This window comes from Stegostoma tigrinum, chromosome 17 (genome assembly GCF_030684315.1).
Source record: "Stegostoma tigrinum isolate sSteTig4 chromosome 17, sSteTig4.hap1, whole genome shotgun sequence".
NCBI lineage: Eukaryota > Metazoa > Chordata > Chondrichthyes > Orectolobiformes > Stegostomatidae > Stegostoma > Stegostoma tigrinum.
In genome coordinates this window covers 4380410-4407115 of record NC_081370.1, presented here as the reverse complement: position 1 = coordinate 4407115, position 26706 = coordinate 4380410, and the positions used below count along the sequence as shown (strand labels likewise).

The 26706-nt window shown below is 44.8% G+C and overlaps 1 protein-coding gene across 3 annotated transcripts in view; it reads right to left on the bottom strand.

The window, feature by feature from the left end:
- trpm5 (transient receptor potential cation channel, subfamily M, member 5) overlaps positions 1–3912 on the bottom strand; it is a 106968-nt gene extending 103056 nt beyond the window's left edge. For 2 of the 3 annotated variants that reach the window (XM_048545068.1, XM_048545070.1), the window contains exon 1: positions 3723–3912. In XM_048545068.1, coding sequence (XP_048401025.1) covers positions 3723–3788 — 66 coding nt within the window. In that variant the 5' untranslated portion in view covers positions 3789–3912. Of the gene's footprint in view, positions 1–3356; positions 3536–3722 lie in introns of all 3 variants that reach the window. The other variant, XM_048545069.2, reaches the window with a different exon arrangement.
- Positions 3913–26706: the final 22794 nt, after the last annotated feature.

The following is a 26706-nucleotide window of genomic DNA, read 5'->3' as shown; positions in this document are numbered from 1 at the left end:
CTTTATGCCTCTAAACCCTTCCTATTTGTACACCGAACCAGATGCCTTTCAAACATATCCTAAATTAATCTAGTCCCATTTGCCAGAATTTGGCCCATCTGCCTCTAAACCCTTCCTATTTGTACACCGAACCAGATGCCTTTCAAACGCAATTGTAACAGCCTCCTCCACTTCCTCTGGCAGCTTCTACCACATACACACCACCCTCTGCATGAAAAAGTTGCCTCTTAGATCCCTTCTAAATCTTTCCCCTCTCACCTTAAACCTATGCCCTCTAGTTTTGGACTCCCCCACCTCAGGGAATAGACCTTGACTATTCACCCTATCCATGCCCCTCAATGTTTTAAACCTCTGTAAGGTCACCCCTCAGTATCCAACACTTCAGGGAAAACAGTCCCAGCCAATTCAGCTTCTCTCTATAGCTCAAACTCTCCAACCCTGGCAACATCCTTGTAAATCTAGACCAGAAGTGAATGCTGCATTCCAAAACTGGCCTAATCACTATCCTGGACAGCCGCAACATGGTTCCCCCGTCCCCCCCAGCTCCTGTACTCCGTGCACTGACCAATAAAGGCAAGTGTATCAAATGCCTTCTTCACTATCCTGTCTACCTTGTGACCCCGCTTTCAATATCCCGCTTTCAACATCAAAGGAGAATACAGGTGTCCACAATACATGCCTGGATTAATTTGAGGCATTTTCCTACTTTTTGACCTTTCCATTACAAGATAGGAAAGCAGATGGTGCCATCAGCATTCCCATTCTATAAAGCCATGTCTTAGGACCAACCTGTTACCAAAAATGAATGCTTTCAAATTTGATGACCGGAAAGTGAAGGCCTGACGAAACTATGCACATTCATAGAAAATTCATCACAGTTTTTGACATCCCCCCCCCAACCCCCACCCCACCACCCCGCAACTGACATCATTCTCAATCCCTTCTTCTCCACTCTAAACCCATGACTTCTGATTTCATCCGCTCTCATCCACCCGGTCGAGATTCTAACCCTGCTTTTTATTCACCGGTGTTCCAAACCCCTGCCCCTGTCTATGATCCTTCCTCTCCCTGATCATATACCCTTGTCATGCCTCACATGCAAGGTCCATGCCCTGGACCCCTCCCCTCACATCCTCACTCCAACATGTGCAAAAATGGTTTCAACTGAAGTTCTACCCTGTGACTTTATTTTATTTAGTTTTGTCCAGGGCAATTGTGACAGATATGAACGGACTTGCTCATCAGCCATTGGTGTGGGGGTTTACTCAGCGATATTAATGGGATCCAGAAGTCTTGTGACACAGTGACTAGCACTCAGGCCTCTGATCCAGAGGCTCCAGGTTGAGTTCTTACTCCAAGACTCTTGACTGTCAATGGTACACATGCAGCCAAACATGTTGATTACCAACTTGTAAATCCTTCTGCTATCCCTGCTGCCTTGTTGCAGGCAGCGCTGTAGTGCAACAGCCGCCCCACATTAAAGACTTCGCACACAAGTTCTTGCCACTGGGTGTACTCTGTAACAAATGTTTTCCTTGCTTCAAGGGACTGCCAGATGAAGAACAATGGTGAATGCCTATTTTCCCAACAATCTGTGGCCACCATGATATATAGAGATAAAATAGCTCCTGTTGACAGTTTTACTTGGGAATACAAACATAGCAATAAATATGGACTGCAGAATTATGTCTGTGACTTCTGCTGAACATATAAATTGTCACGGCAATGCATCATAGCCCTGAATTACTTCAGGACATACTGAACTTGTAATTGCAACTTGATTTTTCTTAATAAGTGGACATGTAAACAAAAGATGGCTGTGGATGTGAATTCAGTGACTGGCAAGTCCCCAAGAGGAAATATTCAATGTCACAAAGCAAAGGTGCCAGGAGACTATCAAACAGCAATCCTTCAAAGGGGCAGATACAATTCAAAACAAACTGGACTGTAATGCCCTTTGGCTACAGAGATAATGACTGGCAATCTCTCTCTCAGCAGAAAGTCATATCCTGTGGATTATGTCCCAAACTCTAGGCACACTTGCGTCTCAGCTTCAAAGAATATACAAAAGTGGGTTTTTGAAAAAAACCCAACTACAACCTCTGGTCTGTGTGTGTTCATAGTCTGATGTTCAATTTTAGGCTCTGGTGATATTAAGAGCTCAGTTTGAGGACAGCTATCTAATCAGCCAGAGCCTGAGTCATGAATCTTTTTAACTGTTACCTTTTCACTCAATTCACATTTCAAATCAGTGCGTCATGTTTTACCATCTTTATTTGCTAATAAACTCAATCAATCTTTAATTCAAGAAACCCTGCTTAATTTGGTTCTTTTTAAAATAATTATTGTATTCAGCTTGGGAAATGGTATCCATGAGGGAAGGGGTCCTTTTTACATTAACTTTACTGCCACCAACCAAGAGGGGTTGAATTAAAGACAACCAGTTCATCCGTCCTCATCTAGGAACTTAACCATTTGGGAATATCCTGTGTGGAACTGTAACCAACTGGGAATCCCTGGATATGCACGAAGACACATGTTGACTGTGCCTGCAGGACTAACGATTTGGTGGAAGATACTCTTCAATCTGTCTGAACTTTGTTGGTCTTCCAGGCCGAGGAGTTGACCTCAACTGAGTGTTGCAGCATGGTGCATTTCAAGGTCCAGTACTACATGCTGAGAGACACGCTAAAGCTTGGGGCAGATGTTGACAGGGCACAATGCAGAGAGACTACCATCTGAGGTCTTTCTGCTGAAGTTAAACGAGGGTCTGTTCCGTTATCAGACCCTTCCTGTGCCTCAAATACAAGTAAATATGATGTGGTTCAATTAAGAGATGCCTTTGCTTTGTTTTAATAGAGTCAAACTCCAATGTCTGTTCCCTTAATATGCTGCTGTGCAGTGCGAAATTGTGTTTGCGACACAAAAGTTGTTTTTTAATAAATAAAGTATATTTTGAAATTTTTTTAAAAATTAGTTACCTTTATCCGGATATTGTTTGGAACTAAATAGTCCATTAAGAAAGGATGAAGGAGATCATCCTTTGTGGAAAACCTTTCTTTTAGAAACTTGAATATGACATTTCACCACAACATAAAAGAATTGTTTTGTTTGAACACATTACAGAAAAAAGAGTATCCTATTTCACAAGCTGCTTTTCTTTATGTTTGAAATACAGCAATTGATGTATGATAAAGGTAAAGACATTAACCAGAAAGGGGGGATGCAACTCGCATAATAAAGATCAGTACCTCTTCATATTGAGGATTGCATTTGTTCACGTATTTTTTTACTGATCAATGAGAAGGCAATGTCTATCAAAGTGAGGGTTTTTTTTTGCTAAGTAGTCTTCCTACCTCTGAACCAGGAGACGCAACTTCAAGGCCCACCTGTTCCATCTCTGAACGGGCTGTTTAGAACATTTAAAAGCATTTGCAAAGTCCCTTGCTGTCTCTGCAGTTTACAAAGTACGTTTCTAGTCGGTAACCGCCAGCCACGACAGAAATCATCACTCAGGGAGCCAGAGCCGCATCCCCTGTGAAAGAACCGCTTGTGTCTTTATTCAGCCAATGGGTTTGCAAATATTTAAATATCACCTTTTATCTCCTGCAGTTCCGACAATAACGATTATTCCAGCTAACTGCATCTTCCCTGTCATTTTTTCATTCTGAAATTTTGAAACAAAATAAACAACAGTGAAATGGAATCAGACAGTTTCTCACCTGCTGTGGTTCCTCAATGTTGACCATTTCGGGATTTTCAATCATCTCTGTGCCCAGTTTGTCCATCCCGCGAGTTTTTAATTAGTCCGCTTACAATGGATTTCAGCAGCTCTTCTGCGCCAAGGACCTACTCTACCGAGGGAGGTATTTCAGACCGCTTCCTGTCCCAGTGCTGTTTTGGGGGGAAAGTTCATCGCCTCCGGCTTGTTATCCGATGGCGAACAGCAGTTTCAGATAAAGGAGGTGGGTGAGGGAGGCCGAACGATAAAAACTGGGCGTGACCTACAATATGATACTATCCAGCTTCCACCAGTGTTGACCAAGGGAGCTTTTGTACTGTCGATGGAGGGACGAACATTGCCCAGGACAACAGGGGAGAACTCCCTGCTCTCCTGAGTGCGGTATCTTTCACACCCACATGATTTGACTTATTGTGGTCACCTGTAACTAAATACAGTGAAAACTGGACTCCATTTTCTCCCCTTTGGTCCAGGAACTCCCCACCTACGTCCGTGACACCACCCACGCCCTCCACCTCCTCCAGGACTTCCAATTCCCTGGCCCCCAACACCTCATATTCACCATGGACGTCCAGTCCCTGTACACCTGCATTCCGCATGGAGATGGCCTCAAGGCCCTCCGCTTCTTCCTGTCCCGCAGGCCCGACCAGTCCCCCTCCACCGACACTCTCATCCGCCTAGCTGAACTCGTCCTCACACTCAACAACTTCTCTTTTGACTCCTCCCACTTCCTACAGACTAAGGGGGTGGCCATGGGCACCCGCATGGGCCCCAGCTATGCCTGCCTCTTTGTAGGTTACGTGGAACAGTCCCTCTTCCGCACCTACACAGGCCCCAAACCCCACCTCTTCCTCCGGTACATTGATGACTGTATCGGCGCCGCCTCTTGCTCCCCAGAGGAGCTCAAACAGTTCATCCACTTCACCAACACCTTCCACCCCAACCTTCAGTTCACCTGGGCCATCCCTCACCTTCCTGGACCTCTCAGTCTCCATCTCAGGCAACCAGCTTGTAACTGATGTCCATTTCAAGCCCACCGACTCCCACAGCTACCTGGAATACACCTCCTCCCACCCACCCTCCTGCAAAAATTCCATCCCCTATTCCCAATTCCTCCGCCTCCGCCGCATCTGCTCCCACGATAAGACATTCCACTCCCGCACATCCCAGATGTCCAAGTTCTTCAAGGACCGCAAATTTCCCCCCACAGTGATCGAGAACGCCCTTGACCGCGTCTCCCGTATTTCCCGCAACACATCCCTCACACCCCGCCCCCGCCACAACCGCCCCAAGAGGATCCCCCTCGTTCTCACACACCACCCTACCAACCTCCGGATACAACGCATTATCCTCCGACACTTCCACCATTTACAATCCGACCCCACCACCCAAGACATTTTTCCATCCCCTCCCCTGTCAGCTTTCCGGAGAGACCACTCTCTCCGTGACTCCCTTGTTCGCTCCACACTGCCCTCCAACCCCACCACACCCGGCACCTTCCCCTGCAACCGCAGGAAATGCTACACTTGTCCCCACACCTCCTCCCTCACGCCCATCCCAGGCCCCAAGATGACATTCCACATTAAGCAGAGGTTCACCTGCACATCTGCCAATGTGGTATACTGCATCCACTGTACCCGGTGCGGCTTCCTCTACATTGGGGAAACCAAGCGGAGGCTTGGGGACCGCTTTGCAGAACACCTCCGCTCAGTCCGCAACAAACAACTGCACCTCCCAGTCGCAAACCATTTCCACACCCCCTCCCATTCTCTAGAGGACATGTTCATCATGGGCCTCCTGCAGTGCCACAATGATGCCACCCGAAGGTTGCAGGAACAGCAACTCATATTCCGCCTGGGAACCCTGCAGCCATATGGTATCAATGTGGACTTCACCAGTTTCAAAATCTCCCCTTCTCCTACTGCATCCCTAAACCAGCCCAGTTCGTCCCCTCCCCCCACTGCACCACACAACCAGCCCAGCTCTTCCCCCCCACCCACTGCATCCCAAAACCAGTCCAACCTGTCTCTGCCTCCCTAACCGGTTCTTCCTCTCACCCATCCCTTCCTCCCACCCCAAGCCGCACCCCCAGCTACCTACTAACCTCATCCCACCTCCTTGACCTGTCCGTCTTCCCTGGGCTGACCTATCCCCTCCCTACCTCCCCACCTACACTCTCTCCACCTATCTTCTTTACTCTCCATCTTCGGTCCGCCTCCCCCTCTCTCCCTATTTATTCCAGTTCCCTCTCCCCATCCCCCTCTCTGATGAAGGGTCTAGGCCCGAAATTTCAGCTTTTGTGCTCCTGAGATGCTGCTTGGCCTGCTGTGTTCATCCAGCCTCACATTTTATTACAGTGAAAAGCGTTGTTTTGCCAGTAGCGCAGACCGATGGTAGCAAACAAGGATGTACAGATGGTGGGGTACATCAGTTAAGCAATTTTTACAGACTTAGAATTTGGATTTTAAAGTGTGGAATGGTTGTAAGAAATGTAAGAATAAGATCTGCTGTAGAGAGCTTTCGAGAGTGGCTCAGTGTCAGCAATATCTTGAGAGAAGGTTTTGCTTTATCTAGAAAGACCAGATTTCCAATAGTGCAGATTTTGAGAGCAGAAAGAACACAAAACTGCTGTTTCATTGATAGAAGTATTGCCACCGAAGGTCAAATATCATTAAAACAAATAAAATGTGGGAGGAAAATAAGAAAAAGTGGAGTGTAGATTTGTTTTATTTATATAGCAGATGGGAGAAATGCTGGCTGGACCAGCATTTATGGCCTATATCTAATTGCCCTTGAGAAGGTGGTGGTGATCTGCCTTTTTGAATTGCCACAGACCATGTGCTATAAGTTGACCGGAAAAGGGAGGGAATTCCAGGACTTTGACATAACAATGCAGTAGGAACAGTTGTACATTTCTAAGTCAGGCTGGAGAATGGCTTAGAGGGGAACTTGCAGATGGTGATGTTCCCATGTATCTGCTGCCCTAGAAGTCATGGTTTGGAAGATGCTGTCTATGGATCGTTGATGAATCTTTGCAGTGCATCTTGTAGATAGTACGCACTGCTCCTGCTGAGAGTTTGTGGTGGAGGGAGCGTATGTATGTGGATGTGGTGTCAGTCAAATGGGCTGCTTTGTCCTGGATGGTATCAAGCTCCTTGAATGAGGAGCTGCATTTATCCAGGCAAGTGGGGAGTAATTCCATCACAGCTCTGATTATGCCTTGTGGACAGGCTTTGAGGAGGTGGGAGTCAGTTATTTGCTGCAGTATTCCTAGCTTCCAACCTGCTATTTTGGTCACTATATTTACATGGCTAGACCAGGTTACCTTTTGATCAGTGGTTAACTAACATTTGGGGGATGCATTGATAGTAACGCTGTTGAATGTCAAGGGGCAGTGATTAGATCATCTCTTATTGGTGATGGTCATTGCATGGCATTTGTGTGGCATACATATTATTTGCCATGTTTTAGACCAAACCTGGATGTTGTTCAGGTATTAGTGATAATGAGAACTGCAGATGCTGGAGAATCCAAGATAACAAAGTGTGAAGCTGGATGAACACAGCAGGCCAAGCAGCATCTCAGGAGCACAAAAGCTGACGTTTCGGGCCTAGACCCTTCATCAGAGAGCTCACAATTTGGCAAACTTTCCATCTGGATCGCATTCTCAGCTATGCAATAAACTTGAAATAAACCAAGAACATGTTAAGCATAATAAAATGTGAGGCTGGATGAACACAGCAGGCCAAGCAGCATCTCAGGAGCACAAAAGCTGACGTTTCGGGTCTAGGCCCGAAACGTCAGCTTTTGTGCTCCTGAGATGCTGCTTGGCCTGCTGTGTTCATCCAGCCTCACATTTTATTATCTTGGAATCTCCAGCATCTGCAGTTCCCATTATCTCTGATAACATGTTAAGCATGATTGTTTTGTCTGGAGGAGCAGAGTCTATTTGTGGCTGATTTGAGGCTTTTCAAAGGTCAACTGCATTCATCAAGGCCCTCAATGAATCCTCGTTAAAGACATCTGCAATCCAAACATTCTCCATAGGCTGCACTTGTTATTTACATTACAGATTGTAGTCTCATGTAATCCTGAACATATTATTGATCATTTCAAATTAATCCAAATAATCTCTCTGAAGCAGAAGTGATCATAGGCAACCTTTAAATTGTCACCTGGGATTGACAATTCTAAGACATATTCTAAGGGTCTAATGGACTGTACAAGAACTTGTAGCTGCTTTCCTCACACATTGAGTTGTCTGTATGTCAGAGCATGCTCTGGTATGAGATACTGCCTTACTTGGATGATCTGAAGTGAATTGGTGGCTAAGCCGGGAACGAGGATTCTACAATACTTACAGTCTCCACTATGTTTGTGTGATACAACAGAAGTTGTGTATGTCTGAATAAGGGCTAATATGTAAAAAGGCTATGTGCAGGGCATCCCATGGCCCTCCTTTTTGGGGGCTTCCATCTCCGATTCTAACAAGGAACAAGGTAAATTCTCACTGTATCTGCTTCCACTGCTGATGACTTACTTTACCAGGAGTTGATTTGTTTGTAATATTCCCCGTATTGGGTTGTATCTCTCATGAGCCCAGCCTCATTGTTCTCATCACAGATTAACAAACGCAAAGACAGATTGAAGCAGAACAAAGGCATCAGCAAACTCAAGACCAGCAGCAACTTGCAGTGTCTGCCAAACAGCCTCCACATGGAAATATCACTACAGAGGCAGTACTAGATGGCAGTGAGTTACAGACATCCCTCTCCCACCACCGCTGATGTCTCTGTTATGCAAAATGAGGCTGAATGCAGATGCAATGCAGTCCATTCTTCAACCAGGGGCCAAAATGGAGCAGAGAAAGGGCATCATCATGATGAGGCTCACATACTTGGGTCAGTCTCCAGGGGTTTGAGGTGAGGATAGTGCCTGCAGTACCCTTCAGATAGAGTGTGTCGTATCATCCTACATGTTGTTCTCTGCATAAGTGGAGCAGACAAAGATGGGATGTGGCTAAAGAGCCAGGGTAGTGACAGCCATCACCTGTCAGGAGGAAGGTGATGGCAGTCAAGGAGAGGAGCAACAAATTCATCAGGGCAGAACAATGTAGTGTCAGGCAAAACATGTCAGATGGGACTGAACTGATATTCAGTTCCAATAGATAACAAAGCGTGGAGCTGGATGAACACAGCAGGCCAAGCAGCATCTTAGGAGCGGGAAAGCTGACGTTTCGGGCCTAGAACCTTCATCAGAAATGGGGGAGGGGGAGAGACCTCTGAAATAAATAGGGAGAGCGGGGAGACAGATTGAAGATGGATAGAGGAGAAGATAGGTGGAGAGGAGACAGATAAGATAAAGTGGAGGGGATGGAGCCTGTAGAGGAGAGTGTAGATGGGGAGGGAGGGAGGGGATAGGTCAGTCCAGGGAGGATGGACAGGTCAAAGGGGCAGGATGAGGTTAGTAGTTAGGAAATGGGGGTGCGGCTAGGTGAGGGGATAGGTGAGAGGAAGGACAGATTAGGGAGGCGGGGACGAGCGGGCTGATTTTACGGGTGCAATGGTGGGAGGGGAGATTTTGAAGCTTGTGAAATCCACATTGATACCTTTGGGCTGCAGGGTTCCCAAGTGGAATATGAGTTGCCGTTCCTGCAACCTTAGGGTGGCATTTTTGTGGCACTGCAGGAGGCCCATGTTGGACATGTCATCAAAGGAATGGGAGGGGGAGTTGAAATGGTTCGCGACTGGGAGGTGCAACTGCGAACCGAGCATAGGTGTTCTGCAAAGCGGTCTCCAAGCCTCCGCTTGGTTTTCCCGATGTAGAAGAGGCCACAACGGGTATAGTGGATGCAGTATGCCACATTGGCAGATGTGCAGGTGAACATCTGCTTGATGTGGAAAGTCTTCTTGGGGCCTGGGATGGGGGTGAGGGAGGAGGTGTAGGGGCAGGTGTAGCACTTCCTGCAGTTGCAGGGGAAAGTGCCAGGTGTGGTGGGGCTGGAGGGGAGTGTGGAGCGGACAAGGGAGTCATGGAGAGAGTGGTCCCTCTGGAAAGCAGATAAGGGTGTGGGGGGAGGGATAAATGTCTTTGGTGGTGGTGTCGGATTGTAGATGGTGGAAGTGTCGAAGGATGATGCATTGTATCCGGAGGTTCGTGGGGTGGTATGTGAGGGGGGATTCTCTTTTGGCAGTTATTGCCCGGATGGGGTATGAGGGATGAGTTGTGGGAAATGCAGCAGACACAGTCAAGGGCATTCTCAGCCACTGACGGGGGGGATGTTGTGGCCCTTCAAAAACGAGGACATCTGAGATGTATGGGAGTGAAATGCCTCATTCTGGGAGCAGATGCGGCAGAGGCGAAGGAGTTGGGAATAGGGGATGGCATTTTTGCAGGATGGTGGGTGGGAGGAGGTGTATTCTAGGTAGCTGTGGGAATCGGTGAGCTTGAAATCGATATTGGTTTCTAGGTGGTTGCCAGAGATGGAGGCAGACAGATCCAGGAAGAAGAGAGAGGTATCAGAGATGGTCCAGGTGAATCTAAGGTTGGGGTGGAAGGTGACAGTCAAGTGGATGAACTGCTCGAGCTCCTCGTGGGAGCACGAGGCGGCACCGATACAGTCATCGATGTAACTGAGGAAGAGGTGGGGTTTAGGGCCAGTGTAGGTATGGAAGAGGGACTGTTCCAGGTAACCTACAAAGAGGCAGGCATAGCTTGGGCCCATGCGGGTACCCACGGCCACCCCCTTTGTCTGTAGGAAGTGGGAGGAACCAAAAGAGAAGTTGTTGAGGGTGAGGACGAGTTCGGCTAGGCGGATGAGGGTGTCGGTGAAGGGGGACTGGTCGGGCCTGTGGGACAGGAAGAAGCGGAGGGCCTTTAGGCCATCTGAATGGGGAATGCAGGTGTATACGGACTTGGCGTCTATGGTGAAAATGAGGTGTTGGGGGCCAGGAAATTGGAAGTTCTGGAGGACGTAGAGGACATGAGTGGTGTCACAGACCTAGGTAGGGAGTTCCTGCACCAAGGGGGATAAAATGGAGTCCAGATAGGTGGAGATGAGTTCAGTGGGGCAGGAACAGGTGGAGACAATGGGTTGACCAGGGTAATCAGGTTTGTGATTTTGGGAAGGAGATAGAAGCGGGGTTGGAGAACACTGAGGTTGGAGGCTGTGGGTGGGAGATCACCTGAGTTGATGAGGTTGTGGATGGTTTGGGAGACGATGGTTTGGTGCTCAGGGGTGGGGTCATGGTCCAGGGGGCGGTAGGAGGAGGTGTCAGAGAGTTGGCGCCTGGCCTCAGCAATGTACAGATCAGTGCGCCATACTACAACAGCGCCTCCCTTGTCTGTGCGTTTTATAGTGAGGTTGGGATTGGGACGGAGGGAGCGGAGGACTGCACACTCTGCGGGGGAGAGGTTGGAGTGGGTGAGAGGGGTGGAGAGGTTGAGGCGGTTAATGTCTCGATGGCAGTTGGAGATGAAGAGGTCAAGGGAGGGTAGAAGGCCTTGGGTGGTGTCCAGGAGGTGCGCTTGTGTTGGAGGTGAGTGAAGGTGTCAGTGAAGGGAGGGTTAGGCTCACAGTTAGAGAAGTAAGCGTGCAGGCGGAGGCGGCTGAAAAACATCGCAATGTCCAAACATGACTGGTATTCATTGATGTGTGGGTGGAGGGGGACAAAGGTGAGCGCCTTGCTGAGGACTGAGGTCTGGGGGGATGCTGAAGATTCAGCAGGCCTCAGAGTTCCAATAGGTCTGGTTTTGGTGAAAAGATCAGTCATTTCCTTCAAAATTCTTGTCCCTCAAATAGGCAAGCAGCCCGGCTTTAGTCCCAAAAGCAAATATAGTTTTTCCCTTTTTTTTGTTCCTTCTTAACTTTAATGTTTGTTAAATGCCAGAAAAAGTGAACAACAGTTGGAAGATTTCACAACGTCAGATGCTTCTATGTTAGTCAATGATAACATATTACGATGGGCTTTAAGAAGTGTGTGGAACTTGTTCAGACAGGGTTGCAATGTTATATTATGCAAAGGAAGAATAGCTTCTGTATTTTCATTCTTGTAACAACAGCTAATGTGACAGTTGATCAGACAAATGGTGATTTCAATATATTTAGAAATGTAATATTCTATGTACAATGAGGGTTACCTGTGCCACTTATGTACTTTCAGAAGGATTTATTTATCCCTTCTCTAATATGATGTCTCGGCTCTGTACCTGAGATGGAGAGAGCCTATCCCTATAGGGGAGCCTGTTGTCCTTGGAGGTTTTAGGTGGGTGACCAGTGGGGCATTTGTAGTTAGAAGGTTCAGATATACTGGCTGTGACTGGCTCAGATGCAGGCTTACCCTCAGGGTGAAATTCTACAGGGTCACAGTTTGCTGAGAGGGTTCAGTTGGAGGAGCCAGACATCTTTGAGAGTGTCTTGAGAGGAGATGGAAATTACCCCACAGAGGCCAATACCCCATCACCAAGCCACTCTTTATATGTGGAGAGTCCTTGACATTGATTCAGCTCCCCCCAGAACCAGTTCTCCAACAGTCCTGTTTGTCTCTGGCAGCCAGGGCTCCCTGATTGGACCAGATTAACAGCCCCAATCAGGGAACTCATCCTATGAGGTCCACCTGGTTGACCTCTTTACAATCATGACATCCCTCCCCCTCTGAGGCTAAGGACATTAGCCAAGTTTTTTTTGTCGCTCTTCCTGGAGTGTTTTAGCACCCGCTCAGGTTCCTCTGACTTTGTTGATGCAGAGTAGCTTGTCTCTTGTACCCGGAGTGTCTCAGAAGAAATTTGTTCCCTTCTTCCATCGTCAAAGGAATGAAGGCATCGGCATTTGCCATGTCCATCTCAGATTCCGAGATATCTTCAATGCTTGATGAAGAGACGCTTGAATTCATGGGTTCCAGAACAGTTGGACAGGCTGCCAAAGAGCTGAGTATGCTTTGCTCCCACACTGTTTGCGAGTTTGTCGCTGTCATATTATACACATGCTTGTTCAGGACTGTCACACCTACCCAAACTCTATACACCACTGGACCTGATCTAACATTGACCAAACTTCTTACCCATGCAGGGCCATTCCCATGGTTCCTACATAAAACTTCGTCCCCTGAAGTAAACTGCCTATGAAAGGATCTGCATAGTTGAGAAGGCGTCACATGTCATGGGATCATAGTGTGCCAACACTTTAGAGGATGATAGCTGGCACTTCCCTGAAAGCTATGGCACAGCTACATGACCATTTCCAAGGCTGACCCTTTTTAAGGATTGATGTAAAGGTGTCAGGAAGGAGACCAGGTTATGTATGAACTTTCTGTAATAATTTACCAGCCCAAGGAAAGACATAAGCTCCAGTATGGACATGGTAGCTGGCATACTTTTGATTGCTCTCACTTCATTTTCCAATGGTGTTACCCAGTCTTGTTGACTCTGTACCCCAAGTAGGTCAGTTAGGGTGCCTGAAACACTCATTTGCCAGTTTGGGGTATAAATCCTCCATACGAAGGATTTGGTATTTATCCAGCCGCAAAAGTGAACTGACCCATCAGATTTCACAACCAGTATGACAGCTGTTGCCCATTCTGCAAACCCGACTGGTTTTGATAATTAATTCGCTTTCCAGCCTCCTGATTTCTGCCTCTACTGTTGCCCGTCAGGCAAATGGCACTGTGTGGGCCTCGCAGAATCACGGAATTACTTCCTGGTCAACAAAAAAGTGGCCGTAATTCGTTTGATAGTCCCTGGGTCTTCCTGAAACACTTCTAGGTATTTAATTAAACTTTACTCGATGTAGGTTCCCCGATGTAAGTTCTCAAATCTAGCCAAGGTCTTGCACAAAGAATTCAGAGTGAATTTTATTAAAGACTGGTTCTGCGATCATTGAAATGGCTACACCTGTATCAACTTCCATTAGAACTGGGTGACCATTTAACCAAATGGTTCTGATTTGGAGGTTGCTAAGCAATGTACCTGTTTGAAATTAAATGAAGATAGACTTTCCAGGGTGTGCACTCCTGTGGATACCAGCCTGTTAGTTCTCTTCGTCCATTTATCTCTAGTAGCATTCTTTTACAGTCTCAAGTCCACATACTGGCAGCAACTACAATGCCTGCTGACCTGGATCCTGAAGAAAACTTTAACAGTTTGGCCAAGGCTTGGTTTTGTGTGGGGTTTTGCAATGGGCTGACCTAAAATCCCACTGCTCAGGATATGTGCTGAGTGAGGCTATACGATTGTCATCGCTCAAGTGGTGTTTCCCAAGCTCAGTCAGACTGGAGATGGTGTCCACTTCCATCGAAATACCCTGCAAATCGCCTGCTTCACTTGCTGCATTTTCTAGTGATAAATCCAGTTGTAGAGCCTGTCTGAAGTGCAGATGAGCTTTAGCTCCTGGGCACTTTTGCATGGCTATATCATTGATCCCACATACCAACCAGACTCTCAGCATCTCATTACAGGTCGAACTAAAGTCAAATGCCTTTGCCGGTTGACTTAATCTCGTCAAGAATCCTGATGCAGATTTCGTGATTCTCAAATCATCACATAAAACTGAAAGCATCTCAGAATCAGAGGAGGCTTGGTGTTGTAATATTCCTTAATTAAATCTGTCAACTCTTGAAATGTTTTAGTTTCTGGTCCCTCAGGGAAGCTAGGCTCCTAATGATTGAAAAAGCTACAGGTCAGAAGAATTTCTTGCTGCTTTTCAGCTGTTCCAATGTCAATTGCCGGAAAAAGTAAGGGTCGAGGCCCGAAACATCAGCTTTCCTGCTCCTCTGATGCTGCTTGGCCTGCTGTGTTCATCCAGCTCCACACCTTGTTATCTCGGATTCTCCAGCATCTGCAGTTCCTATTATCTCGCTCACATTCTTTCCACATACTGAGCTAGTTTTCGATATTGGAATCGAACGACACAAGCTTCCCAAATAAGAGCATGATACCAGAAATGCTCACTGCTACTCAAAGACAACTTTTGCGAGCGAGTTTCTTCAGGGCAGTATTTCGTTCTCTATCGCCGCTGAAACTACTGCACACAGGCTGGTATCTTGTCTCTGAACCATCCTTTATTTACTTGTGTACAGTACTTGACACTGTTCCAGCTTCCTCAGAGCCAGATCTCAGAGTGAATAGGATGTTTGATGTTACTTTTTATATCTGCCAGCCAGGGCTCCCTGATTGGACCAGATCAACAGCCCCAATCAGGGAACTCATACTCTATGTGGTCCACCTGGCTGACCTCGTTACAATCCCCACAGAGATGTTTGGGGGTCCTATACCTGGAACGACCCCTCCACGTCAGGAGAAAGGGCACTTAGAGTGAACTTGAGGCCCCTTGTCCCCCTGTAGCTTTGATGCTCAGCATCAGCGCCGATAACTAAAGCAATGGAATGCAGGTCTGGAGTTGAGAGATATTGGTGACTATGTGTCAATGCAGATGGAAACAGATCACAACAGGGACAACAGAGCAAAGACAGACAGCAGGATGGTTCATCTCCTCATCCTCTGGAGGAGAAGATCCTTGAATTAGCTGGAGAGAACCATGATCGCTCACGTGGGGATGCCGAGGCCTCCGTGTCCTGGCAACCAAGGAGAATTTGTTGTGCTGTGCTGTGTTGTTCTGCCATTCCCACCAATAAACATGTTCAAACACACACCACAACTCATGCCTTCTCATGGCTTCTGCAGGCACAAGTGGCGTCCACACGACCTCTGCCCACTCCTCCTCCAACTCTAAGGAAGATCCCTCATTGGAGGCACTGGCAACTTTGGCTCCTGCACCCTCTATCAGTTTGGATTCTGACACTTTGGAGAGTATTTTACAGGGAGAATTAACTGATGAGCAAACCAAAGGCCTGTCTCCACAGCTGGCCGAAGAAATAATGTCCCAGCTTGCTGGCGTTCAGAAGACAATTGGACACCAGGCATCTGCTCATCCCCAGGCAGATGTGGTGCACATGGTGTCAGCCGTAAATAACTTTGTGCGTGTTTTGTTTTTGATTTCATCATCACGTGTACCGAAATACAGTGAAAAGCTTTGTTTACGAGCAGTACAGGTAGATCACAGCAAGCAAAGGATGTACAGGTCAAAAAGACTTACAGGCATGCAGGTTACATTATTTGAGGCTCGAGGCCATTCAACAGCCTGGTAATGGCCGGGAAGAAACTGTTCCTGAACCTGCTTGTGCATGTGTTTGGGCTTCCGTATCTTCTGCCTAACGGGAGAGGCTGTAGGAGATCATTACTGGGGTGGGATGAGTCTTTGATGATATTGGTTGACTTTCTGCAGCAGCGAGCCATGTAAATAGAGTCCATGGATGGAAGGTTGGCTTTGTGATGGTCTGGGCTGTGCACACTACCTTCTGTAGTTTCTTATGGCCCTGGGCAGAGCAGTTGCCATAACAGGCCATTATTCACCCTAGACAGTATGCTTTCAATGGTGTATCTGTAGAAGTTGGTGAGGGACCTTATAGACATGCCAAATTTCCTGATCGGGTCTTAGTATACCCTTGCAGTTTGCATTTGGCTATCTCTATCTGGGTGAGCAGATTTGTTCGTGCCAGCACAATAGAGAAGTGCCTTCTCTCTCTGCTGGTATCTTTCTTTTTCACTTTTTAGTTCTCTGTGTTTCCATTGCAGTATTTAATCCCGCGTTGCTGTACCAAATAAAGAAATCATACACACCAGGAAATGTTTACATATATGCAAAACTATTAGCATCAGCATCGTAGAAAAGAATCTTTTCACTCTTGTTTTCAATTGTTCTTATTTATTAGCTTCCTTTGGCCAACCTTGCTTTGATCCTCCCATATGAAGCTGAATACACATTACCTTTCCATATATGCAAAACACCAAAAAAATCAAAAATAATCATAAGATGATTTGCAGTTTTCTCAAATATAAATAAAGGTCCAGTGGGTCTATCAGAGAGACTCCATAAGAAGTTAGAGACTTGGTGGAGCCAAACAACTTTGAAATGTCTAAAATGTCATCCAAAAAAACAACTCATTCATACACGAGCCCTTCAAGAGAATGTCATCTGGGCTGATGTGGGTTATTTTTACCCTGGGAGAGATCCTGGCATATTGGTAATGTCACTGGCTTTATAACCTTGAGGCTGGCCTAAGTTTTCAGAGATGGTTGGAACTGCAGATGCTGGAGAATCTGAGATAACAAGGTGTAGAGCTGGATGAACACAGCAGGCCAAACAGCATCAGAGGAGCAGGAGGGCTAACGTTTCGGGCCTAGACCCTTTTTCAGCCTGAGCCATCAGCTTTCCTTGGCCTGCTGTTTTGATCCAGCTCTACACCTTGTTATCTCGCTGGCGTAATGTGCTGGGAACATTGGTTCAAATCAACACCACAGCAGCTGGTGGCATTTAAAATTGACTAATTGACACCATGGGCCGAAGGATCCGCTCCTGAGCTGTACAGTTCTACTAAAGCTGGAACTCCTCGTAAGCTTAGTTTCAGTAATGGGCACAATCAATTGGTGTAATAACACAAGGGGGAAAATGAAGTCTGCTGACCCTACACGTGACTTGAGCAATGTGGTTGACACTTAATTGGCACTTATTTCAGGATCAATTGGGGATTGCCAACAAGTGTTTTGTCTTGCCAATCCTATCTCAAAAATAACCTGCTTTTATCTGCAGCATGTTAAAGCTATTCCTGCCGCTTCTGTAAGCTAAATGTTCGAAAAATAAAACAGGGCCGAAAAGGACCCTATCTTGTCATCATGAGGCACTTCCATTCAGCATTTCTGATAGAAGTGCAGTAGGATAAACAGTGGGAGAATTCATTTTTATATTATCCCCATTTTTATCATTAGCATTGTACTCTGATTTTGGAGGATGTGGACCCCAAGGTATGGAATTGCTAACATTTTTTTAAAATACCCACTCTGCATATATATAATTATAGTGTTGTGTTCTAAAACACCAAACTGCTTCTGGTGCATACAAACTAAAGAGAGGTAAAATATGTTATTGATCAAGCAAATATCTTGCACTAACTTTTAACTGTCAATAACTCAAATTGTGTTTTCTTTTCAGTTATGGGTTGTGAGCATCTTGCTAGCACCCAGCATTTGTTACCTACACCAAGTAGCTATTGAAAATGTAACAATAATCCAGTGTTCACACAGGAATTTGATGCAGATATCAAACAAGAGAGTACATGTTAACGTAAGCGACTGTCAAACCGATCTTCGTGTTGAAGCAATTGAACTGGCAGCAGTTCATTTTGTTAAATATGATAAACGTAAATGTTATATTTGGTCCATTGTTCAGTGACAATGAAATCAACCAAGCAGTTGTACTAGAGATAATAAGGTGTGGAGCTGGATGAACACAGCAGGCCAACGAGCATCAGAGGAGCAGGAAAGCTGACCTTTCAGGTCTAGACCCTTCTGCAGAAATGGGGGAAGGAAGGAGATTCTGAAATAAACAGGGAGAGAGGGGGGAGGGCGATAGATGATGGATAGACCAGAAGATAGGTGGAGAGGAGACAGACAGGTCAAAGAGGCGGGGATGGAACCGGTAAAGGTGAGTGTAGGTGGGGAGTTGTTGGGGATGGGTCAGTCTAGGGAGGACCGACAGGTCAAGGGGGTGGGATGAGGTTGATAGGTAGGAGATGGGGGTGCGGCTTGAGGTGGGAGGAAGGAATAGGTGGGAGGAAGGACAGTTTAGGGAGGCGGGTCAAGCTGGGCTTTTGGGATACAGTTGGGGGAGGGGAGATTTTGAAGCTCTGCTAATGTGGTATACTATATCCGCTGTTCCCAATGTGGACTCCTCTGCATGGTATGCATGGTTCACAACAAATAACTCCCAGTTGTGAACCATTTCAACTCCCCCTCCCACTCCTCAGACGACATGTCCACCCTGGGCGTCCTGCAGTGCCACAACAGTGCCACCTGAAGATTACAGGAACAGCACCTCATATTCTGCCTGGGAACCCTGCAGCCCAACGGTATCAATATGGACTTCACAAGCTTCAAAATCTCCCCTCCTCCTACCGTATCCCAAAACCAGCTCAGCTCGTCCCCACCTCCCTAACCTATCCTTCCTCCCACCTATCTCCTTCTCCCACCTCAAGCCTCACTCCCATTTCCTACCTACTAATGTCATTCTGTCCCGTTGACCTGTCTGCCCTCCCTCGACTGACCTATCCTCCCCAATTCCCCATTTACACTCACCTTTACTCCTCCATCCCTGCCTCTTTGACCTGTCTGTCTCTTCTCCACCTATCTTCTCCTTTATCCATCTTCTATTCACTTCCTCCTCAGTCCCTATTTATTTCAGAATCCCCTTTCCCCTCCCCCATTTCAGTAGAAGGGTCTGGACACAAAATGTCAGCTTTCCTGCTCCTCTGATGCTGCTTGGCCTGCTGTGTTCATCCGGCTCTACACCTTGTTATCTCAGATTCTCCAGAATCTGCAGTTCCTACTGTCTCTGCAGCAGTTGTACTAGTTCTTGTTTGAACCTAACTCTTGCACAACTCATAATGTTGAACAACGGAGTTTTCAGGGATTAGTGCAGTGCTGACATAATTCCAGCAACAAACCCTTGATACCAACTCTTGAATCCTTGCCATCCCATGTGTTGTTTTGCTGGCAACTGCAGAAAATAATACTGATTTAGATAATGAGGAAAAACATTCATCAATAGAATTGGGAGAGATTCTTAAGAAAATACCAGGCATTGTTACATCCAGTTGCTTTCACTATACACTGCTGAAAATGCGTCTAGTTAAACATCTGAAAAAAAGGAGTAATTTTCAGAAGCCAACCATCCCCTGTTGATATTCAATGACTTAATCATCACTGAATCCTCCACTGTCAACAATCTGGGCCAGTTATATAAATACAGTAACTATAAGAGGTTTGAAGTTCAGTAGCAAGCAATTCAGCTTCAATCTCCCGAATGCCTGTCTAGCATCGACTAGTCTCATGTTAGGTGTATGGAGCAATACTCTCAACTAACCTGCGGCTCCAATAAATGTAAGACGCTCAACATCAACCTAAATAAAGCTCTCCTTTTAACTGACACCCTATCTACTCCTTCCACCATGATGCACATTTGGTAACAGTGCGGACCTGACTTGTAATTGCAGGCCTTTTACTGTCACTAGATGAAAATTCTGCAGTCCTTTCCAAACCCTAGTGTGGGATTACCTTCACTATACAGTCAGTAGAATGTTCCAAAGCCACGATCACTTCAATCTCGAAGGTTAAGAGCAGCAGATACATAGTAACATCTTTAACTGCAAGTTCTCCTCCAAGCCACTCACCATCCTGACTTAGAAATAGGTCACCATTCCTTCATTGTTGCTGGGTGAAATACCTGGAACTCAGTACCCAACAACATTGTGGGTCTACAGCTCGTCTTCCGGATCCCACCTAAGGAGAGACCAGTTTGCGATGCCCATGACCCATGACTGAGTTTTTAAAAAGAGGGTCTGGAAAGCAACTCACCTGCACTGTCTTGAGGATATTTTGTGATGGGCATAAGATAGTAATGCCAGCAATGCTCACATCTTGTGCAATAATTAAAATAAATGCAGATTTCCTCCAAAGGGATAGAAAACCAATAAATCACCGGGGATGAATATTAATTGTGTGAAAGTATTCAGGGAGAGGTGGAACAAAATTTGGAGTTGTTATGCCTGCTGTATCAGCATTCTTCCAACAATAGCCTAACAGTGTTCATTTCTCTATTTTTCTGCTCCGCTGTTTTGTGCAGTTATTTGGGTGGCAATTCCATCCAGCATGGCCCAGCTGAAGGATTCATCATGAAGAGGCCAACAAATATAATGAGCAACAAATTCGAAAGAAAGAAGACAGTCTGCAATGAAAGAAAACCGAGGAATTAGAGATTAATTTCTTCAATCTTAATGACTGATAATGTAATGGAATCAGCCACTAGGCACAAATTTGAGGAACATGAATTGGAATGTAAATGTAACAAGAGACAACACAGTATCAGAAGGGATAGGCTCAATATTTCCAGGCCTCCTTGGCCATTTTACAAAAATGTAATTCTACTGTATGTTTTTTGCATCCTATGGTGTTCCAGAAAACCAAAAGTCTCAAATGAAAGGCTGCTCGCAAACATAAACAGCAGGTATATTTGGTCAAGCCTGCAAATGGACAAGGAATTGAGTGAGAGAAAGGAGGCTGCAGATAGAAACTATGAAGGGGTTTAACCAATGGAGAGCTTAGTCGTTGGCGTTAAGGTACCTCCTCTTTTGAACCTAAGTAAGTCACCACCCAACGAGCTCCTGCAGATTCAAGAGTTCAGAAGTATGAGGGAAGTTAGCCAGATTGAGAGGTGTGTCTAGACGAGGTACAGTCAGATCTAATGAAGAATCCAAAGGGCTGTCAAAGTAACCAGAAACATAATTTTAATGGGGAGGACTGTGCCACTTGGTGTTTCATAGAAATAATTACACTATGTTCTGAAACATAAAAAAAGAGAAATTTGCATTGAAAAGTGTTGGGCTGTTGCTGAAAGAATGTGGTTCAGCAGTCTTACAATTCCTGTCATTGTGAAGAAATAACTCACAAAACAAACTATATGCTTAACAACACTGGTAGATGGATAGAACGTATTAATGATTATGCTGATATTTACACCAGACTCATGTTTGCTACACAAGACCTCCATCTAATTTTATGTTATTCATGATCCTAAATTCTGGATTTCCATCCCTACACTTCTCCACCTCTTTATTTCTCTTATCTAATACACTTCTTAAAACCTCCCTCTGTAGCCAAGCCATTGGTCATGATTTAATATTTCCATGTATGGCTTGGGGTCGTGGCTTGTTTTACAGAATAACATTCTTCTGAAGAGCTTTGGGACATTTTATTAAGTTAAATGCATTTTACAAAGCTGCACTTTTTTTTACAAAGGTTTCAGCAATAACCTAAGTAAACCGAATAAATCTACACAAATAAGGGCAAATGGAGATTCCTGGCCCTCCTACTTCAATTTCCTGTGTAAGTGGAAGTAGGAGGACCTCAACTGCAGGAATGTCACGTGACGCTGACAGAGCCTTAGATCTCTCGCCATCTTGACATATCTGTTCGCAGTTGTAAGACTGAACCAAGAGCAGACAACTTCCTGGCTTGAAAGTCCAAGCCAATGTGGAGGCTTGAGGTCTTTTCAGCTGCTGTTCTCCAAAGGTTGTTTGAAAACATCAATGACAGCAAACAGATCTTCTCCTCTTTCTACTTCCATATTTCAGTGCAAGGCCTTGTTGCATGGGAATGGGGGCAAGAGACCAGCTGAGCTTGTGATGAGCCATATTGATGGTTTATTTCAGCACAAGTGGCTTATGAACAGATGCAAGGCATTGCACATGCATTATGCTTGATTGTATTCAAACAGAATTTATCAAAACAAAGCATTTGAATAACCCCTAATCCCAATTTTAATCCCCAAAGTGACATTAGCAAACCAGACTTTATGTGCATAACTTCATTGATTTATGGGAGATATTCCTGGGATAAATTTGACTACCATGTTCCACAAATTATAACAGTGATTACACTTCAAAATGTACTTCACTTACTGTAAAGCACTTTATGGAGTTACATGCATATCAAAGGCACAATGCCAAACCAATTGTTTGTTTATATTAATGTAAGTTTTTTCTATTTATAAGTATATAAAGACTAACTCCTTTGTTACAGTTAAAGAGCAATCAATGTTTTATGGCATACTCCCTCCCCGTCATGGAAAGAAAAAAAATATTTACAGCTACACACAGAACGGTCTGTGAGCTTTAATTCAATAGTTATGGACTGTCAGTATTGAGAGGCACTTAAATAGCAGTGTGATAGTTTTGCACAGTCCATAGCCAATATGTGACAATGCCATATACAGAAGGTTCAGTCCCTTGCAGAAGAGCTTAAACCTTTCCACTTTTGAATGCTAGTCATGAGCCAGTAGAACAAACCTTGCACCTGAGTCAGAAAGTGTTGATTCCAGGCTGAAATGTCTGACTATATTTTCAAGACTGAGGGGATGCAGCTTTGTCAGAAGTGCTGTCCTGCAAAGAGGAAAACAGAAGGCTTCTCCACAACCAGCATTTATCTCTCAACAAATGCTATCAAAAGCAGATTAAAACATTCCCTATCTCATTGCTGATGAAGCACAAAGTGGATGTTACTGTCACCTACATACATGCAGAGGCCTGGTTACACTTATTGTAAAGTTCTTTGGGACATGAGGATTTGAAAGGCAATTTATCAATGCAAGGTCTTTCAGCGCAAAGAATATTTCCCTGATACTGAAGTCTGCATAGCTAGATATAGCAAATGACTGAAAGCAGAGGAGAAAATTCGTGATGAAGACATTAGCTGTAGAGAGCACAGAACATTTTTTTTACTGGTTAATAGTTTGCTCAGGGGCCTGATGAATAGAATGTATTAATTATTCACATTATCCACTACAACAACAAGGGAGTGACCATGTGGCCTGTGCAATTGCACTGCCTGTGAGAGCCAACTAAGAGTACTACAGGGCTGGAATAAAAGCTTCACCCGTTAGGTTGAAGTTTCTTTTACCCAGCGCCTGATGTCCCGAACTGGTATCCTTCAAAACTGCTGACCCAGAGGAGCTCATAGACAGAGACCTCACTGTCTCAGCTGGTGCTTCATTCGTTGCCCACTCCCTGAGCAAAGTAGCAGGGCACATAGCATGTGAGGTGGCGAGGGGAGCAGAGGGACTAATGACAAATTCTCTTTGTTCTCCTGCTCTTCCTTACTTTCTGGTCATCTTATAGCGCCACATCTTTCTCCCGAACTCCAGGACTTGTCTCCTATATTATCAATGAGAACTCACTCACCCTCCCGGTCCCACCATTGAAGCGCTGAATGCTTAACTGCCCTACACCCCAACTCCAGCCTCTAACCAGCCTTTCCATCATGCCCACACCCTTTGCTGGCAAATTCCAGTGAATCCCATTCCATGGTACCTGACTAACCTCTGAGCCAAGGCACCCTCACACTTCTTATGGAAATCCTATTGTCCCATTGGTGGATCTTGGTGCTGCAGGGATTACAGGTGGAATCAATGAATGGCACCCTGGAATATCAGAGCTGCAGGCAACCACCGACTGAGTCAACAGGATTACGTCAATTTTTTTCCAGTGGGGGGCAGGAAGTACTTCCATATATCACTGTTTCACTTATCGCAGAGGTGCTGCTGGGCATTATCTCCAGTATCTTATAATTTTATAGGATTTTGTGTCATAATATTTATGGTTACAGAGAATTGTACAGAATATATACCACAGAAACATGCCATTTAGCCCATCTGGTCTGTGTCAACAGTTAGACTCCAAGTAGTCCTATTCCTTTTCCTTTCCATCTAACCCATCAGCATAATCTATTATTCCTTTCTCCCTTATGTGCTTACCAAGCATCCATTTAATTACTTCAATGTTACTTGTTTCAGCTGCTCCTTATAATAGCAGGTTCCATATTTTATCCACAGGTAAAGAACCTTCTCCTTATTTTTCTGTAAGAATGGTTAGTAACTATTTTATATCTATTGAGCTCATCCACAAGTGAAAATTCATTCACAAAGGAATGTTGAAATGAGTAATGTAAACACCTCTGATGCTGTGAACTTTTTCTATAGTTGCCATCAGGTCCAACTGGAGGTTAAAAGAACTCAGTTCAAATTCAATATTGGAATTAAATAGCCTTTTACTCCAAAAATAACCATCTTCCTTGTTGCACCTTCTGCATCAGTGCTGAAAATTAGTCATGTGTAGAGGAATTACCCTTCTTCATTGGCCTTGTTGCACATATTCTTAAAAAAATAATGCTCTTTAACATTAATTAGCAAAATCTGTGTAGTCACAATGTCAAAGCAACCTTCAATAATGCCTCTATGACCTGTCACCTTCCTCAAGTACACCCCTCACAGCTAGATGTACTGCACTGAGTTCTGTTCCCATTGCGGTTTTCCTTAACAAGTGTCAAAATGAACATAAAGGGACATGTTTGGGTCACAAAATATGGCAAGGCAGGGCTTGTCCTGAGTGGAAGCACAAAGATGTTTCCAAGGTGAGTCTGACTCCAATTTGTTTAGTGACACCGACCGTGGCAAATCAGAGCTCATCCAAATAAAGATGGAAATTTTGGTTAACCATTTATATTTACTACAATGCGATGCATCATGGGACACATGAATTCTTACAGGATGGAAGAAGCAAATTCTTTATCTTTTTAAATTTTTGCACCACCATAAAAAAGTTTTTTAAAACTAATTCATGAGATGAGGGCATCACTGGCCAGCACATATTGCCCAGAGGGCAGATTAAGAGTCAACCACATTTCTGTGGGTCTAGAGTCACATGTAGGCCAGACCAGGTAAGGAAGGCAGATTTTCTTTCCCTAAAGGGCATTAGAAACCCAGCTGGTTCACTACAGTAATCAACAATAGTTACATAGCTGTCAATAGCTAGCTTTTTGATTAAATGTTATTTTTTGTTAAATTCAAATTCCACCATTTTCTATGGTGGGATACAAACCCACGACATTACCTAAATCTCTGGGTTAATAGTTTCTGATAATACCAGTAGGCTATCGCCTCCCCTCAGTGTCTGCTTTAATTAAGCAATATACGATTTTCACAGCAAAATCTAATTTTTGGTTTCATAATATCTTTTGTGTTGTTACTGTTTTGGTTGAGTCAGTAGTATCTGGGTTCGAGTTACCATCTGCCAATTCAGTGTGTCACTGCGGCAGTGCTGTGTTGTCAGAGATGATGTGAAGCAAATATGGTGTGTTAAACTGAGTCCTTGTTTTTGTGGTCAGGAGGATATTAAAGATCTCATCTGCATGTCAGATCATTGAAAAAAAAACCTCGTACCCAAAGCAGCAACGGCTTTCAACTAACGCTCCCAAAATTAAACCGGCTTATTCTTCACTTCACAATGCATAAAAGTATTTATTGCAATTCAAAATATCAAAAATGATGCTTTCCCACGGCCATATAACTGCATTCAACAACGTTCAGAACATTGGAGCAGAACATTGGTGATTCACCTGCTCAAACCTGCTCCACCACTTAATGAGATCACGCCGGAACTGTTCCTCAGCTCCATAGTCCAAATCGCTTAATATCCCCGCCTAATAAAAATCAGCAAGAAACAATTCATTGAGACTCAGTTAAAAGAGATACTCTCGTGTATGCTATTCGAGAATCATATTATATCGTTAAAGCTGCAGCACTCCCTGGATCCTGTGGAGGGCAGTATTGTTTCTTATATTCCCAATCTACTCGATTCCTGTAATTTAAGAAGCTGGAGGAAGTTGGTCCCATAAAATATTGCCTCATTTTGATGAACAATATTTAAATACTCCCTTACGATTAATCCAATTTATCCCAAATAAGGAGAAAGAACCACTAATATAACAAATGAGTGACATTAACTGCAACCTCATGCAGTGTGTATTTGTTGTGAACTTGATATTGAAGAAATGAAGTTATTCCTGAGATGTGCCAGTATTAACAGTTGAATATTTGTAGCATGGATGCTTGGTGAAATCAACGGTACATTACTTTTGGTGTGGGTGACAGCCAAGTTCCATCAGTCCACACTTCGAGCTGCTTGCTGCAGTACTGAAGGAGTGCTGCACTGTCAGAAGTGTGGTCTTTCAAATGAAACATCAAACTGAGGTCCTGTCTGTACTTTCAGATGAATGTATAAAGTTCTAAGGTCTTTAAAGAAATTCATTGAAGAAAACCAGCGAAAGCCCTGGCTCATTGTGACCACAAAATGCTAAAGGGAATGTTGTCAAAATGTTTTCAAAAGGCTCAATATCCATTTAAGTATCTGTGATGTCTGCCTCCCCCAGGGCCTAACTTATGTGGGAAGAGTCACATCTGGCTGTGACTTCTGGATTAATAAGGGATCAAGTCTCACTGGGACTGTTTTGAAAGCACCATGCAGCTC